Source organism: Cydia strobilella, chromosome 4 (assembly GCF_947568885.1).
Source record: "Cydia strobilella chromosome 4, ilCydStro3.1, whole genome shotgun sequence".
In the NCBI taxonomy this organism is placed as follows: domain Eukaryota; kingdom Metazoa; phylum Arthropoda; class Insecta; order Lepidoptera; family Tortricidae; genus Cydia; species Cydia strobilella.
This window is the reverse complement of record NC_086044.1, coordinates 22,906,057-22,925,068: the sequence shown is the minus strand read 5'-3', so window position 1 is coordinate 22,925,068 and position 19,012 is coordinate 22,906,057. Positions and strand designations below refer to the sequence as shown.

At 37.9% G+C, this 19,012-nt stretch overlaps 1 protein-coding gene across 1 annotated transcript in view; it reads left to right on the top strand.

The window, feature by feature from the left end:
• LOC134740850 (long-chain-fatty-acid--CoA ligase 4) overlaps positions 1-18,189 on the top strand; it is an 84,163-nt gene extending 65,974 nt beyond the window's left edge. Inside the window, exons 8-16 of the mRNA XM_063673502.1 lie at positions 978-1,051; positions 3,374-3,489; positions 7,647-7,790; positions 9,862-10,040; positions 11,434-11,533; positions 12,342-12,495; positions 12,960-13,140; positions 13,571-13,685; positions 14,541-18,189. Coding sequence (XP_063529572.1) covers positions 978-1,051; positions 3,374-3,489; positions 7,647-7,790; positions 9,862-10,040; positions 11,434-11,533; positions 12,342-12,495; positions 12,960-13,140; positions 13,571-13,685; positions 14,541-14,675 — 1,198 coding nt within the window. The 3' untranslated portion in view covers positions 14,676-18,189. The remainder of the gene's footprint in view (positions 1-977; positions 1,052-3,373; positions 3,490-7,646; positions 7,791-9,861; positions 10,041-11,433; positions 11,534-12,341; positions 12,496-12,959; positions 13,141-13,570; positions 13,686-14,540) is intronic.
• The last annotated feature ends 823 nt before the right edge of the window (positions 18,190-19,012 follow it).

Here is a 19,012-nt window from a genome sequence, read left to right as displayed (position 1 = left end):
AAAAAATTATACCACGTCGGTGGCAATCAAGCATACGGCCCGCCTGATGGTAAGCAGTTACCGTAGCCTATGGACGCCTGCAACACCTGAGATATTACACGCGCGTTGCCGACCCTGTAACGTAGACGAGTGATCTATATCAGTGCAAAGGAAATCATAGTCTTCTTTTAAAATCAGAGCCTTCCTTTTTAGGGTTCCGTAAAGGGTAAAAACGGGACCCTATTACTAAGACTCCTCTGTCCGTTTGTCTGTCACCAGGCTGTATCTCATCAACCGTGATAGCTACAGTTGAAATTTTCACAGATGATGTATTTCAGATTATTTTAAACCGGGTCACTCACGTATTATTAAGTCGAATAGCTCGACATGTTTCGGTCCAATTTACGAGGACACGACACGTCTTCACTGGTCGAGGGCGCGGCGTGTCCTCGTAAATTGGACCGAAACATGTCGAGCTATTCGACTTAATAATACGTGAGTGACCCGGTTTAAAATAATCTTATATGTTTGAGTCTCACGGGAGTTTTATGATGTATTTCTGTTGTAACAACAAATACTAAAAAGTACGGAACCCTCGGTGAGCGAGTCCGACTCGTATTTGTCCGGTTTTTAGATATATATATATTTTTTATACTACGTCGGTGGCAAACAAGCATACGGCCCGCCTGATGTTAAGCAGTCTCCGTAGCCTATGTACGCCTGCAACTCCAGAGGAGTTACATGCGCGTTGCCAACCTTACTCACCGGCAGGAACACAACACTATGAGTAGGGTCTAGTGTTATTTGGCTGCGGTTTTCTGTAAGGTGGAGGTACTTCCCTAGTTGGGCTCTGCTCTAGATCTGGAATGACATCCGCTGTGCTGTGCCCTACCACATAAAGCGAGATGTCATTCACAGTGCCCATACCTCTCTTGTGGACGTAGTTTAAGGAAGAAGGAAGGTTTAATATATGTTTAAATGTGAAACTTGTTGTTTAGTGACGTGCTGATGGGTTTCCTGCCGCTCGCGCACGTGTTCGAACTGCTCGCCGAGAGTCTCTGCATCATCGCCGGTGAGTTGTGGATTTATACATTACCGTGTCTGTAGCATGGCACCGGCTCTCTGCGTGAACTGTTGTACTGTAAATACACCCCATACTGAAGCGTACAGGTGTAATTTTTTTTTTTTTTTTTTTTTTTTTTAGTTTTTGTAATTTTTCTTCTAAAATACTACGATTCGAGCAGCACAACTGGGATTCCACCTGAGCTATCATCGTCATCTTCCTCGCGTTATCCCGGCATTTTGCCACGGCTCATGGGAGCCTCGGGTCCGCTTGACAACTAATCCTAAGAATTGGCATAGGCACTAGTTTTTACGAAAGCGATTGCCATCTGACCTTCCAACCCAGAGGGGGAAACTAGGCCTTGTTAGGATTAGTCCGGTTTCCTCACGATGTTTTCCTTCACCGAAAAGCGACTGGTATAAATATCAAATGATATTCCGTACATAAGTTCCGAAAAACTCATTGGTACGAGCCGAGGATTTGAACGCGACCTCCGGATTGAAAGTCGCACGCTCTTACCGCTCTTATACGCTCTTAAATTATACTATAATAAATAGCTCAGGTACACCTCTACGCAAAAAAAAATTGTGAACGCGACTATAATGAGCGGTCGCGTTCCCATACTTGTACGAAAGGACTTGTGACTATCACTTATATCGCCGCTATTACTCAACCTCGTATCTGCAACACTCGTTTGATGACAAAAACACCCGTATTCCGAATGAAAGAAAAGCGACATTTCCATCAAATGAGTTGCAGATATGAGGTTGAGTAAGTATAGCGACGATATGTCAAATCAGTGGTGTTTTTACTTATACCTGGCGCGGCCAATGATGGTCCCTATCACAGTGCATTTCTATACTTATATCAAGAACGCACACACAATCACTCAAAACACACATGTACACATGTTATGCAAGCCATATCTAGTTTGTATAGAATGCTTTTTTACTCCCTTCTTTTTTTTGTGTTTCCACTTAGTTATTGCATGTTAATTGTACTTTTGTGGTATCTGTTATTGGCTATGTTTTCTGTTCACTATGATTTGTATTAATTTTTGTATTGCTGTTGATGCCCCAATTAAATAAAAAATAAAAATAAAATAAAAATAATTTATTTAGAAAGTAACATTTAAATAATAAAAATAGCTACGGTCAAAAAATTACAATATTTTACTTAGATAATTAAGCCTGTCAAAATGCTACTTGGAGGAACAGTCGCAGGCAGTGTTGGCCGAAACGTTAATGTAATTAACCATTAATCAGTACAAATTGAACCGTAAACTGTTACCGTCCGTTAATTGTAATTAACGTTTGGCCAGCACTGGTCACAGGTACCATCATTCGACGCGTCAGGTATAATTGAAGGCATGTTTACAAAAACAACATAAATACACTATCTGTATATTGTATATACAGATGTCAATCAAAATGAAAAAATCAACGATGATCAACTCTGGTCAACGTGGGACTCGAACCCACATTCTTGGATTGCCGATAGAGTTGATCATCGTTGATTTTTTCATTGTGATTGACATCTGTATATACAATATATAGATTGTAATAATGTGGTACGTCCCACAATAAAAAACGAAAAAATATATTACATATAACTACACTAGACATGAATTTACAGGAAACGAAACAAACTAAATGTCTTCTTATATATTAGTTATTGGACATAAACATTGTATAGGTGATTTTAGTAAGTGGCCAATAGTTCCGAAATATACGATTACACCTTTCAAAGACCAGTATTTTTGGAAAAAAATTGAAAAATAAGTTCGTTAATTATGCTGTTTTTGTAAAATTTTGTTAGTTATGTTCTTTTTGTAATTTGTATTCTATCAGAGAGGTATGTTACAGATTTATCTTACTTAACTAGTATAGGTATATTGGGGTCATTTTTGGACACTATCTTTTGCTCTACGTGTAGATCCTGCTTAGACGAATGCTATGATACCAAAAACTCAAATCCGCAAAAAATGTTAGTTATGTTGTTTTTAGGGTTCCGTATCCAAAGGGTAAAAACGGGACCCTATTACTAAGACTCCGCTGTCTGTCTGTCCGTTTGTCTGTCTGTCACCAGGCTGTATCTCATGAACCGTGATAGCTAGACAGTTGAAATTTACACAGATGATGTATTTCTGTTGCCGCTATAACAACAAATACTAAAAACAGAATAATATAAATATTTAAATGGGGCTCCCATACAACAAACGTGATTTTTTTGCTATTTTTTTCCGTAATGGTACGGAACCCTTCGTGCGCGAGTCCGACTCGCACTTGGCCGGTTTTTCTAAACATGCCTTCAATTGTATGTTATTTTCAGGCGTCCCGATCGGTTACTCAACTCCGCTGACCATGTTGGACTCGTCGAGCAAGATCATGAAGGGTACGAGTGGAGACGCCACCGTACTCAAACCTACCTGCATGACCACTGTACCTGTGAGTGATTAACATTTTAAACATTCTCTAATGGCCACGCGCTCAGACACAATGGCCGAGCGCTCGCATAAAAGAAACATTGGCTTTTGTTTAACAGATTAGGATCTTAGGCGTAAAAATCGGGTCTCTATTGTTTCCCAAATAGTTTTAAGTCATAATGTATTGTTTGTCCACATTTTCGTTAGTCATAATTTGGTTTTTCTCAGAAACGCGTAACTTTTCAGAATTGCCATAAAACAAATCTAACCTAACCTATCTATAGGATAACCTGAGGAAATTCCTGAAAAGTTAACGGTTTCAGAATTATGACTAATGATAATATGACAATCGTTACATTATGACTTTCAATAATTATGTCAAACAAAGGGATCCCGTAAAAATCATTTGAGAAGATTCATACCATACTTGAATGTTATCTCATATTTCACTCGTAACATAAGTCCATACATTGGGGTTTTTGGTGCGGGAATGATTCCGTGTATTACCAGACTATTAATTAAAAATATTTAGGTAGTAAGCTCGAAATGTGCTTAGAAATGTTAAAATAGTATCAGTTTTTACCTATTTTTGGTTAGTGTAAAACATTCTCGCACCAAAAACCCCGATCTAAAGTATGCTCATTATTTAATCTGACACGCACGAGTAGTTTGCGAATAGTAGAAAACAAAAATTCCCTCTTGGGCTCCCCTACTAGGTAGCTATGTTTGTCACGTTTTTACCGGATAAAATGACGCAATGACACAGGGTACGTTTTAAATTTCTAACTGAAATGAAGGAAAATGAGTTTATTTAACGAAAAGCAACCGTAATCAATATCAAGATTTTCAAACTTTTTTAAGAGGCCTTATTCCTACAAACGACCGTATTTTGCAAAATGCTTCCTTTTTCATTCATCATTACGACGTAACTATTAGTATTTATTCAAAAACTGTTAACGTTCTTAAATAATCATTTCTTAAACTAGCGGCTGAAATAGTTAAAGTTATCATTTTCTCTTTTTAAACCTAAAATAAATGAGTTTTCCTGGGAGTATTTTTCAAAATTTGCAGTGAGAAGTGTCGTTTCGGTTGCCAATTTTGCAGTAAACAAGAATCATTTGGTACATAAATGATTACAATTCTATTCACCATATCTTGTACGAGGGGCTGAAATGATTGAAAGTCAAAGATTCATTTAAAAAAAATCATAAAATACCTTCCGAGTTTTCTTCATTTTTTCGGTGAAAACAGGGTCGCATTATATTTTTTTATCGCAAATTGTACTTATATATTGCCCTCAAAATAATATTATAGCAAACTCTAACTTTATGTGAACCCATAAAAAAAAATCATAACTATAGGACCTATTTTCCCGTAAATTTAAATATTTTTAAAAGACGTATAAATCACGCTGCACCGACGCTGCGCGCTCAGTCTCCGCCGGGCGCGCTTAGGGGACGGACCTGTGCTCGATCGTCAGGCGTTTGATTCGTTCGTAACCAGCGAGCTAGTTCCGAGAAGTGGTGTATACTGCGATTAGAAAATCTTGATCCTTAGGTGATCAATGTGATCATAGGTACATTTTATAGCACAAAAATTAAATTTTTTCGCCTAGGTGATCGGGTCTGTTCAGGGTGCCTAGCCAAGATGCCAACCGTTTAGGTACCTATAGTTTACATTAAAACCAAATCTGTAGCTGGCCTCTGAATGGGTAGTAGAAACGGGTTCCGTATGTCTTTCCCTTTCCAGATGACCAAGGTGCCTAGCCAAGATGGCAACCGTTTAGGTACCTATAGTTTACATTAAAACCAAATCTGTAGCTGGCCTCTGAATGGGTAGTAGAAACGGGTTGCGTATGTCTTTCCCTTTCCAGATGACCAAGGTGCCTAGCCAAGATGCCAACCGTTTAGGTACCTAGAATATAATTTACATTAAAACCAAATCTGTAGCTGGCCTCTAAAATGGGTCATAGAAACGCGTTCCTTGTGTATTTCGCTTTCTAGATGACCAGGGTGCCTAGCCAAGATGCCAACCGTTTAGGTACCTATAGTTTACATTAAAACCAAATCTGTAGCTGGCCTCTGAATGGGTAGTAGAAACGGGTTCCGTATGTCTTTCCCTTTCCAGATGACCAAGGTGCCTAGCCAAGATGCCAACCGTTTAGGTACCTAGAATATAATTTACAAAAAAAAAACAAATCTGTAGCTGGCCTCTAAAATGGGTAGTAGAATCGCGTTCCTTATGTCTTTCGCTTTCCAGATGACCAGTGTGCCTAGCCAAGATGCCAACCGTTTACGCTCCGTAGCGAACGAAACGCAACTGTCTCTGTCGCATTAATATGTAAGAGTGATAGCGAGAGATTACCCTATCGTTCGCTACGGAACGAACGACTGGCATCTTGGCTAGGTACTCTGATTATCTGGAAAGCAAAACACATACGGAACGCGTTTCTATTACCCATTTCAGTGGCCAGCTACAAATTTGGTTTTAAGTGGTTTTAACGTAAACTGTAGGTACTAAACCCGAGTGCCTAGCCAAGATTCCAGTCGTTCGTTCCAAAGCGAACAATAGCGTAATCTCTCTCTATCACTCTTCAATATTAGTGCGACAGAGACAGTTACATTTCGTTTGCTACGGAGCGTAAACGGTTGGCATCTTGGCTAGGCACCCTGGTCATTTGGAAAGCGAAAGACATACGGATCGCGTTTGTATTACCCATTTCAGAGGCCAGCTGCAGATTTGGTTTTAATGTAAACTATAAGTACCTAAACGGTTGACATCTTGGCTAGGCACCCTGGTCATCTCTGGGTACAAGTATGTATATTTTCTTAACATAATAAACTAAAATTACTACTACCATGCATATAAAATAAAATAAAAGAGTGGCTATAACAATAAAAATAATGTTACTTGCTATTGAAATCGACAACGATCAAGATTATTCTTCACTGCGTTCAAAACGCGTTATAGTTGCCGGCGCTCGCGTACCGCGCGTCAACGCCATCTATTGAGTGTTATTTCGTGAAATCGATGAACGCTCCAGGGAATAAGGGCTCTTAATCACACCCGCTACTCACTAGGGCACTGTTAGTGTTTGAAAATAGAGTTAAAGTTCTAACTGAAATGAAGGAAAATGAGTTTATTTAACAAAAAGCAACCATAATCAATATCAAGATTTTCAAACTTTTTTAGTCACACCCGCTACTCACTCGGGCACTGTTAGTGTTTGAAAATAGAGTTAAAGTTCTAACTGAAATGAAGGAAAATGAGTTTATTTAACGAAAAGCAACCATAATCAATATCAAGATTTTCAAACTTTTTTAATCACACCCGCTACTCACTCGGGCACTGTTAGTGTTTGAAAATAGAGTTAAAGTTCTAACTGAAATGAAGGAAAATGAGTTTATTTAACAAAAAGCAACCATAATCAATATCAAGATTTTCAAACTTTTTTAGTCACACCCGCTACTCACTCGGGCACTGTTAGTGTTTGAAAATAGAGTTAAAGTTCTAACTGAAATGAAGGAAAATGAGTTTATTTAACGAAAAGCAACCGTAATCAATATCAAGATTTTCAAACTTTTTTAGTCACACCCGTGACTCACTCGGGCACTGTTAGTGTTTGAAAATAGAGTTAAAGTTCTAACTGAAATGAAGGAAAATGAGTTTATTTAATGAAAAGCAACCGTAATCAATATCAAGATTTTCAAACTTTTTTAATCACACCCGCTACTCACTCAGGCACTGTTTAGTGTTTGAAAATAGACCTAGGCTCTCCGAAACATGTCGTGCGAGTGACTAAAAATAAATACGTAAGTGAAACCGCTAAGTTAGTTAAGTTAATATGTCGGTTTACTAATGTATTGCCATAAATCGTTTCCCAAAGTATTACTTCCCAAACTATTTTACGCAAATTATCATTTGGCAAAATTTCATTTCGCAAATTTTCATAATCCAACCTAACCTAACCCAACCTAGTACGTCATTTTCATTTCGCAATATGTGGTTGGGAAATGAAATGGTTGCGAAGTAAAAAAACTTGCTAAAATTTCATTTGGGAAATGAAACTGATGCCATAAGTTTGTTGGGAAGTGAAATTTAACTAAACGGCGGTATCCCTAATATGTCTCACGATAGTTTAAATTCGATTTTTTAATGAAATTAAATGTTGTTGTGTAGTTAATCATGGACCGCATCAGCAAAGGCATCACGGATAAAGTGACCCGCTCCGGACCCATGGCGGCTGCTGCCTTCAAGTGGGCATACACATACAAGCTCACGTGGATGCGACGCGGGTACGACACACCTCTGCTTAACAAACTGGTGAGTGTAGCCTAACGGCATCATGGACTATTAGTAGGTCATCATGCATAGTCAAGAAAACATGCTGCTAGTGGCCGAGAGGAAGATCCTCCGTAAGATACTGGGCCCCAAAATAAGAACGGATGGAAGCCGGACAGTCCTTAGGAACCATGAGATTGAAGACCTAGTGGCTGAACTTAACATCATGGGAGAGACTAAAGCTCACAGACTCCGTTGGTTGGGCCATCTTGAGAGAATGGATGAGGATCGCAACCTTTTATTTGTATAATGCAGTAGCTAAACGCAGCCGTTGGGCTCGCTTACTATGCGGAGGCTTATTTAAATGCACCAATAGGAGCGCTCCACATAACCTGTATCGCGGCCAATTAGAGGCACCTAAATTTAGACTACCTTTTTACCATTCAAAATTAGCTTAATCACTCGCATCAGCCTCCATACCATTACCACCACTTCTACACTTTTAACCGTTTACGTCAACTGTACCTTGTAAAGTAACCAGCACCTATATATTACACGTTTACTTCAAATCGAAGTCTTTTTATTTGTCGTCGAGACCTGCACGGCGGCTACACAATCATTAATAATCATAAATTATACTCGTACTCAAATGATTTTTAACAATAAATTATTAATAGTTACATAGAGTAACTTATACTAGAGCGGTACTGTCATAGTAAATCTTGTAACCCCAGTAAATTCACTGCCATCTGTCGACACACTTTAAAACTAAAAATGAAGATTTATAAAAATACGATACAATGTATTTAAATATAGATAAATGATTTTTTTTTATTTGCATTAATTATTTTTATGATTTTGACCCATGTTCTTTCACTGATATGCGTTAAAATTGTTAAATAACAAACGAAACCGTCAACGCCATCTATACGACTGTAGGCCAAAACTAGTAGCGCCCTCTGAACGAGAATCAAATTTTCTTGATTTTCGAGGCACGTTTTTTCCTTAGACTGTATCCATTTATTACGGAGTTATATCTATCTTTGATAGTTATCATAAAATTTATAAACAATTTAATCATTTCGCATTATCCAGACTTTTATCATTTTTAATTATAAACTCGGCGATTGGCCCCAGTCACACCTGATGGAAAGTGAAGACAGGGCCTAAGATGGAGCTCACCGGTTCAGTAACAGCCTATTCACTGCTTTAAAGAGACCGAGGTCATATTGATCAGGGAATACAGATGGCGGGAGCGCATTCCATTCCTTAGCCGTCCGCACCAAAAATGGAGGAAAAACGTTTCGTGCGAACAAATGGTACGTGGACCACTAACGGGTGCATTCGCTTCCCGCGCCTGGATGTCCGATGATGGAAAGGGGAAGGTGGGATCAGGTCATTCGGAACAAATTATCTATGAAAACTTGTCAAAAACTGTTTAAGGCACAGTATGTATAAGTTACTCTATGATTTACGATGTGTTAGTGCTGCTGGATTTGCGCGGATTTCGCTGTATTTGAACCAGCCCTAAAACTACATACATTAACATAAGGAAACAACACGGTCACATAGACGCTGTAGGTTAGCATTACCAACTAGTAGCAAATTAGTACTAAGAAAAAAAAGCGCTCACAACATGTGTATTACTATGTTTAATAAAATACCAGCTGACATAAAGACATCGCCTATAAACGAATTTAAAACAAAATTGTATAAAATATTGATTGATAAATGTTTTTATAGTATTAGCGAATTTTTATTGTATACATTTTGAATATTGACTGACATTTAATTTACATGTATTTAAAAGAACTTGACTTATTCTAATTTTAATTGTAATTTCTTTTTTCTGTTAATCTGATTATCATCACTATTGATCTCTTACTAAATTAATTATGTACTATTATAAATATTTGCGCCAAATTGTAATTAATCGTGTAATTGTATTTAATTCTAATTTTATCATACTGAGTGACATATATATATCACTGACAAATATTTTCACATGTCTATCTTGACTGAATGTATAGTGGGAAGCAATGTTTATAAATTAAGATCTTATGTTACCATTTGTTCATTGTGAATAAACGATTTCATTCATTCATTATTGCAGATGTTCTCCAAAGTGTCGGCTCTGCTCGGAGGGCGCATGCGCTGCATGATCTCTGGTGGAGCTCCATTATCCCCCGACACGCACGCGCAGGTGCGCGTGTGCCTGTGCTGCGACGTGGTCACCGGCTACGGCCTCACCGAGACCACCTCCTGCGCCACCGTGGCCGACGCGCACGACCGGTACGTTATACAACTGTCTACACCACTATTATATTCACTATATAACAGTTTAGGCAACTATAATATTTATGAAAGTTGGAATACAATTTGAAAGGAAAGTCGCACTTTCCTAACTCCAGGGAGTGGCGAAAGTAGGCTTGTTCGAGTTGCTGAGGTGAAAAAGTTTGGTTTTTTTTTTTCGCTCTAATTGTTGAACTGGCTTTGTCAGTAGTCCTGCACGTAGTTGGACTTTCAAAACGCCATTATTAAATTTACTTTATTGTTATTAAAATAAAATATCTTTATTTCAGAACATTTAAAATTCCATACAATATTGTTAGTACCATCGTTATACCTATGTGTTAGTAAATACATTAAAAATAAAAATATTATGTATCTTATATAATGTTATTATATAAGATACATAATTAATTATTAAATAAAACCGGCCAAGTGCTCGAACTCGCGCACCGAGGGTTCCGTACTTTTTAGTATTTGTTGTTATAGCGGCAACAGAAATACATCATCTGTGAAAATTTCAACTGTCTAGCTATCACGGTTCATGCGATACAGCCTGATGACAGATAGACGGACAGCGGAGTCTTAGTAATAGGGTCCCGTTTTTACCCTTTTGGGTACGGAACCCTAAAAAACAAACGCGAATGTCCCGAGCAACAAATTTTTTTTTATATGCAAAAGTTTAGCCTTTTTTTCGTGTTTTGAATATTGGAAAACTTGATTATTTGTTTCTACAAATTAATAAGTACTACCCGTACAGAGGCACACCGAAAATACACCGGCATCGGCATTTTGACCGAACTGAGGGTACGCCAGAAGTCCGCCAGATTTCTGTCGCGGGGCGAGGTAATTCGAGTCGGGGCGGGGCGGGGCGTGGCTGTTCTGTATGATACTATCAAAGATAGATATAATTCCGTAATAGATGGATACAGTCTAAGGAAAAAACGTGCCTCGAAAATCAAGAAAATTTGATTCTCGTTCAGAGGGCGCTACTAGTTTTGGCCTAGTCGTATAGATGGCGTTGACGGTTTCGTTTGTTATTTAACAATTTTAACGCATATCAGTGAAAGAACATGGGTCAAAATCATCAAAATAATTAATACAAATAAAAAAAAAACATTTATCTATATTTAAATACATTTTATCGTATTTTTACAAATCTTCATTTTTAGTTTTAAAGTGTGTCGACAGATGGCAGTGAATTTACTGGGGTTACAAAATTTACTATGGACAGTACCGCTCTAGTATAAGTTACTCTATGATACTATTAACTTATTCTGTGGCGGGGGTTGTATAACATTATCACTGTTTGTGTTTTATATGAAAAACTCGTTTTGATCCATGAGGTATGGATGTAAAATGTATGTTATGTTATGTTGTGTTGTGTTGTTTACAGATCCACTGGTCGCGTAGGCGCGCCCACCACGGGCACCGACATCCGCCTCGTGACGTGGGAGGAGGGCAACTACCGCGTCACCAACAAACCCTTCCCGCAGGTCCGTATCATGCTATCATGGCAGCCTGGGGTCCGCTTGGCAACTAATCCCAAGAGTTGGCGTACGCACCAGTTTTTACGAAAGCGACTGCCATCTGACCTTCCAACCCAGAGGGGAAATTAGGCCTTGTTGGGATTAGTCCGGTTTCCTCACAATATTTTCCTTCAAACAAATTTCTCAATTCAAATTTTGATGTTGTATTTTGGCAAATAAAGAAATTCTATTCTATTCTAATCACCGAAAAGCGACTGGTAATCAAATGATATTTCGTACATAAGTTCCGAAAAACTCATTCGTAAGTCGCACGCTCTTACCTCTAGGCCATCAGCTATTAAGGCGATTCCCTGAGCCAGAAGGCGAAAAATCACCTTACATGATCATGTTTTTCTAAGAGGCGTTGATATTCGTAGACGTGGAAAAAATATTTGTAGTTCTTGACTATATTATCTTTAATAACATAGCTTCCGATACACGAATTATGACACTTCGCTCGATACAATTAATTCCCAAAGTAACCTCTAACTCGGGCTTTTAATCAAACTTTACTCGGTTATTTATTATGTGATACTATAAACAAAAAAAGAAGAAAAAATAATCTTAACTTAAATAGTAATTTCATAGCTTTCGAATTTCGATATTGTACGGTAACGTTTTTAAAATAAATAAAAATCGACAAAATTCGATCAAAATTGACACTTGGCGCGCATGATCTTTCCCGTTCTTTCTTGCGAAATGTGACAGTGACAGCGGCAAACCGATGGAGCGGCCTTAAACAATTTTCCTATAAATAGAATGTTTGTTATTTCAGGGTGAAATAGTTATCGGCGGGGACAGCGTGGCGGAGGGCTACTACCGTAATCCGGAGAAGACTCGCGAAGAATTCTTTGACTTCGAAGGCCGCCGCTGGTTCCGCTCCGGAGACATCGGGGAACTGCATCATGACGGCTGCATCAAGATCATCGGTTAGTGTCATATATGAGTTTCTTGATAATGTCACCACCCCCTTGCCTTAACGTCCCGTCCGTGTGTTCCTCTTAACCCATCTTACTCTAATGTTAGTTGAGCTACCCGTGCGAAGCCGGGGCGGGGCGCTACTCGCTAGTTACGTATATATATAACACTTGCACTGCGTGTGCTATCACACGCAGACCGTTGCAAAATCATTGCAGACCTATCTTGATCTAACTCTAATAATGTAACCCGGTGGTCCTTAGGTAGGTGGTCCATGAATTCATTAATATAAATATAACATATTGTTAACATTTTTCTTTATAAGTTTTTACTTCCATACACTTAGTGATCCTCATCCCTGGCAAAACTTAAATTTTACATTGGACCAAGAAAATGGACAGGTGTAATGCTATTGCCACCCTTATCATAGAAAGCTCAAGAAAAATTGTATTAACCTAACTTTAAATTTTTCCAGATCGTAAAAAGGACCTGGTGAAACTACAAGCCGGTGAATACGTCTCTCTCGGCAAGGTGGAGGCCGAACTCAAGACTTGCCCCATCGTTGAGAACATCTGCGTGTACGGAGACAGCTCCAAGAATAACACCGTGGCGCTGCTGGTTCCTCATCCTCAGCACCTCGCCGAACTGGCTGCCAGGTAGGCTCCGGAGACAGCTCCAAGAATAACACCGTGGCGTTGCTAGTTCCTCATCCTCAGCACCTCGCTGAACTGGCTGCCAGGTAGGCTCCGGAGACAGCTCCAAGAATAACACCGTGGCGCTGCTGGTTCCTCATCCTCAGCACCTCGCCGAACTTGCTGCCAGGTAGGCTCCGGAGACAGCTCCAAGAATAACATCGTGGCGCTGCTGGTTCCTCATCCTCAGCACCTCGCCAAACTTGCTGCCAGGTAGGCTCCGGAGACAGCTCCAAGAATAACACCGTGGCGCTGCTGGTTCCTCATCCTCAGCACCTCGCTGAACTGGCTGCCAGGTAGGCTCAGGAGACAGCTCCAAGAATAACACAGTTTTTGCTAATTCTAACGTCCATCTAAAAAACACTCCTTTCTAACACTCGAACACTTGTTTCAGGGCCGGCGTCCAAGAGAAAGAATTCGACAAACTGTGCAAGAACTCACTCGTGGAGAAGCTGGTGGTGAAGGAGCTGGCCGAGCACGCCAAGAAGTGCGGCTTGGAGCGTTTCGAGGTGACCCATTATATCATGTTTGCCAATTATAACGTCCTGCATTCAATCTATTAAAAAAAGGACTTACTGTATGTTATTTCCTGTTTTCTTTTTATTCCGTATTAATTTAAATTGATTTTTTCCATGAAATAAAACTATGAAAACGGATTATATTGCGTATTAGTCCCATATTGGGATACCCTCCTACAATTTAGGAGGGAATTAAATCTTCTCGGGTCAGAGGTGTAGGGTTGGAGCCGGCGTAGCTTTATCGCGTATATATATGTATATATCTTTACTTGAAAATAGTTGTACTGTATAACTAGCCTTATGAAATTATAGTTTGACATGTAAATTAATATAATGTAATATAATGTAATTTAATAATATGATTTATTGTAGTATGTAAGTGCTTTGGTTTAGAACTGTAAACTTGCATATTTGGAAATAAAATAATAATGAACCGATTTTGCATGTACAACCAGCCTTAAAGTTGATAGTTTATGATGGTTCATTTTTTTTTGTATGTGGGTATTTTTGCACTTTGTAGTTTTTCCTCAGTCACCCGTTGACCACGAACGCTGTAAAGGGTTCAAAACGTCGGGCTGTATTATAAATTCAATATACGCGATATAATCCGTTTTCATAGTTTAATTTCATGAGTAACCATCGCGGTAACCGAAGACAATATTATGATTTTTTCTAATCTAATGCATGTTAATTATAAGATGTAATGTTTCGAAGTTTCTTGCCGGTCCCATATTGGGATACCCTCGTACAATTTAGGAGGGATTTAAATCTTCTCGGGTCAGAGGTGTAGGGTTAGAGCTGGGGTAGCTTTATTTGATGTCCACTTGAAATAAAGTATTGTTGCAGGTCCCGACGGCCGTGAAGCTGTGCACGGAGGTGTGGTCGCCCGACATGGGGCTGGTCACGGCGGCCTTCAAGATCAAGCGGAAAGACATCCAGGACCGGTACAAGGAGGACATCAAGCGCATGTACGCCTCGTGAGGGGACAACTAGCCCCGCAGGGCATGCACGTCGAGTGAGGGCACAACTAGCCCCCAAGGGGATATTGCACAGGGACGGGGGCGAGGTTAAACCTACATTACATGTTTCATATAATATCGTTATGTCATAATAATTGCTGGAGAAATTCCTTGTCGCTGTTATAATGTTGTGTACAAATGTAGTGCATTATTATTTTTCATCGTATTTTCACGAATACGTGTCTTGCTATTTCAGTCGGTCTCGGTACAAAAAGTACTAAGGTTGACTGAAGTAGCGTGACAAATACGAACGTTTCCGAGAAAATACGATGGAAAACAATTATAAATGCACTATATCTGTATGGACATTTCATACTTGGTATCAAAAGTTGAATGTCAGTTAATAATGTGGATGATTGTACTGTAATATCCATGACGTTTTCAACCAAAAGGTACCACATCGTCGCTTGTCGATTAGGTTGATTTCGAATTAAAACTAAATGGAAATAGCGCCTTATGGACAACCGACAATAAGTACTCTTTTGGTTGAAAATGGCACATTTAATTTAATGACATCCTCGATTCATTGTTATATTTTTTCATATTTTATATTTAGTAGCTAGAGAGCAAATTCTACTAATTCACAGTTATCTAACTTAAATTTGTGTGAAAAATACTTAAACTGGGTTTAACTTTACGATCGCCGTTTTGATGCTAAATCTAGTGTTCCCGTGACACCCTAGATCTTTGAAATCAATAGTTTATTCTCTAATCATCATCAGAACACTAGACGTAGCTATAGGATACTTAAATATTGAATCAGATCATCTGCTCACATTTCTATATAAAATATTGCAATAGACATGTAAGTAGATGATTTGCTTATAAAACTAGTTTCGTGTCAAACTAATTAATTCTTTACGAGAACACGGTACTCGCATCCAGGGCGAGATGTACCGGTTTTGCACCGGTACCGATAAATTACCGGTAATTATCTGCGGTACCGGAAACTCAACAATTAGCCACGCGTCGGCAGGTCCGCGCTGTCTTGGCAATTAGAAACCATAATTGTGACGTTTTCAACCAAAAGGTACCACATTGTCGGTTGTCGATAAGGTTGATTTCTAATTGAAGCTATATGGAAATAGCGCCTTACTGACAAGCGGCAATAAGTACCCTTTCGGTTGAAAATGGCACAATTTAGCAACGTCGTTATAACAAATGCTACTGATCTCTATTTCTTATCAATGGCAGCTTATTTCATGAATCAATGGATTGTTTCATACTGGTTCTGTAATTGAAGACGATTTTGTGACAGTGGGTGGGTGGGTTATATATGCTCATAATGCAAGTTTCATGAAATTTATGAATTTCCCCATTCATTTTGCTGTTTACAATTATTTCAACAACACTCGGGGTTTTTGAACCAGACCTATGATAAAGATCAGTAGTAAATGGTTCCGTGCCTATAGTCGGCGATTTCTGTACATAGATGTTATAGGTAATAAAGATTATAAAGGATACTAGAAGCGCCTCTGTGAGGCGACCGCTGTTGTATTTATTTATTTCAATCGGGAACGTTAAATTACTCACGTGATAAACGGCCCTCGAGACCGTTACGAACTGTACAGATTTCTTCAATGTAGTTTTGTATTTTGTAAATTATTTATGAAAATAATAGGTAGCTTAGCGGACCGACTAGGCCTCAATTTTTTATAGAATTATTTGTATATCGTGCATCACATTATCTTTTTTAGATATGTAAACATTTTAAATATTTTATGCCAAATACAGTGTGTTTAGAACGAAATAGCATCGTCGTGAATACTGTTTATATCGGGGACCTATTTTATAACTAAATATTCGTTTGATAATTTTAGATATTTTCCAGTCAAAGTCCCTAGCATTTTTATGTCAATTTGGACCCCAAGTAGGCAGGCAAATTTACTTACGATGAGATCTCGTTCTAAAATAGAAATTACGCATTTGAACCCACAGCACCAAACATTCGCAGGAATCTTCCTTCGGCTCTAAGTTTCTATATTATAATAATTTTGATATAAGCGTTGTACATATTTATGTCGAAATAGTTTTAACGGTAGCAATGCAACGTGCGTGAATGGTCTCGATATACCTATTGTATACATTGCAACCATGTTCAGAGATTTCATGAGATTTATGTATATTTAAGACCCTCATGTCATATTCAGATCTGAATCATGTTGAGTGTGTGTGACTGTTTGGAGTTAGGTCTAATATTTAAGTTATGTAGTCGTGGCAATTATAAATCTTACTTGTAATTAGGTGAATAAAGTTTTTCATGCAATGCCATGGTTACGGTCGCCTGGTTCACTTTAAATCCTGGTTTTATAGAATTTAAATTAACCAAACATCCATTTTTGTGGTAATTATAATATAAGCCCGGTAATTATAATATAAGCCCGGTAATTATAATATAAACTTGTAATTAGGTGAATTAAGTTTTTCATGTCAGCCGTTGTCATGGTTACGGTCGTCTGGTTCACTCATTCAATCCTGGTTTTATAGAATTTAAATTAACCAAACATCCATTTTTGTGGTAATTAGAATATAAGCCTTCTCCAACAAGCACGGTAAACTTGATACGAGAGCAAATTGCTACTATCTGCCTGGCTGATGGGACAGAAAAACAAAAAATACTTTATTAGCCCAATTGTATAATTGCCACGACCAATTTTGAGTTATACACTGCTTTTCACTTCGACTGCGAGTAAAATATACATACAAAAATATCCAATATTGTAGGTTATTTTACCACATTTATTTAAGACTAAAGAAAATAGTATTCGGTTGCGTCTCGGTAAGAATTTGGACTTTATTGCTAACTCAATAGGAGTCGTAATAGATGATTTAACTTTATAGTCTACGCACGACTTAAAGTCGAACTTTACGAGCATGAGAAGTGAAAAAATATGATTAGACCGCGCTCCGAATCGACTCTAAATAAATACTGAAATTCTTTAGAGTAAGTTAATTGTTATAGTACTAGGGGGGGCGGGAATGTTTTGCTGCTGTTGAAAACTTTAATAATAATTTTGCAATAATAGTTTCGATTAGTTCGGGATGTAGCATGTAATGCATTAGTGTAGCTCAGTTGCGTTATTTTAGCCAAATTGTTTTATGATTTAGGGTCGTGGGCGTACGCCCTTAAAATTGTTACTTAGTTTTACTTTTATCATGGCTATTATGCATTTTCCTGGCGCATTTTGCTGAGCATTTACTCACCCCAGTTTGGTATTTCGTATAATGGAATTTAAAAATCAATGTATACCCGTGCATAGGATAGGTATATGTTACCTAGCTGTACGCATATTCCATCGATGTATTTAATGTGGACATGATTGTTACTATAATAGGTAGCATCATATTTTTCGATGTATTATAATCGTTTTGAATAACAAAATGGTATTAGCAAGTTATTGCTCAGTTTATGTGACTGCATTTTGTTTGAAATTCTTAAAATACAAATAAAAAAATAAATGTTAATAAAATCATTACATTCTGTTTCATTTCACCCTTTTAATTAGAACTTAATGAAATATATCCTGATGATTGCGGTTTTATGTCACAAATTTATTAATTTGAGGCATGTATTATTTGTATTAGATACAGTCAAGGTATTAAATACCGACACGGACAAAGTGCCAAAAACTTGTACACACTACCATAAAGCAAAGCAAAAAAGTCGTGTATATTTTTGGCACTATCCGTGTCAATATTTATAACTTTGACTGTACAGTTGTACACCCAACCGCAAGAGATATATGAAAAATCTTACTGACATCAGAAAGGTACACTATTTGTAATACACCTATGATAAAGTTTAAAAATATAACATAATTACGCACCCCGAAAAAAAAACGTCCAAAATCACATACTAAAAATCATCAAATTCAGGATTTTTTCAAATTTTCCGACATTTTAATTTTTATAAATAAAAATATTGCGTAGATTAAATACCCCTTGAATGCATGATTAAACTAATTAATGTAATATCATTAATGCATTAAACGTATTATAATTAATTATGTATCATTATTGCTTTGTATACATTTGGCAACAATATGCATTTAAGGGTTAAATCCGGCAACGCACTTACGACCCCTCTGGTGTTGTGGCCTGAGGGGTGTCCACGGTAACCGCTTACCATCAAGTCTGCTCGTTTGACTGCTATATCAAAAAAAAAATAGGTAAGTAATAGAAAATATGAGTAAAAATAAAACAACCTTTGATGTCAATCATTTATTCAGTAAATAAATAACATCTTAATTTCATAACTACTTCCACGGAAGTTTAAGCTTAGATTAATAAAGCATGTGC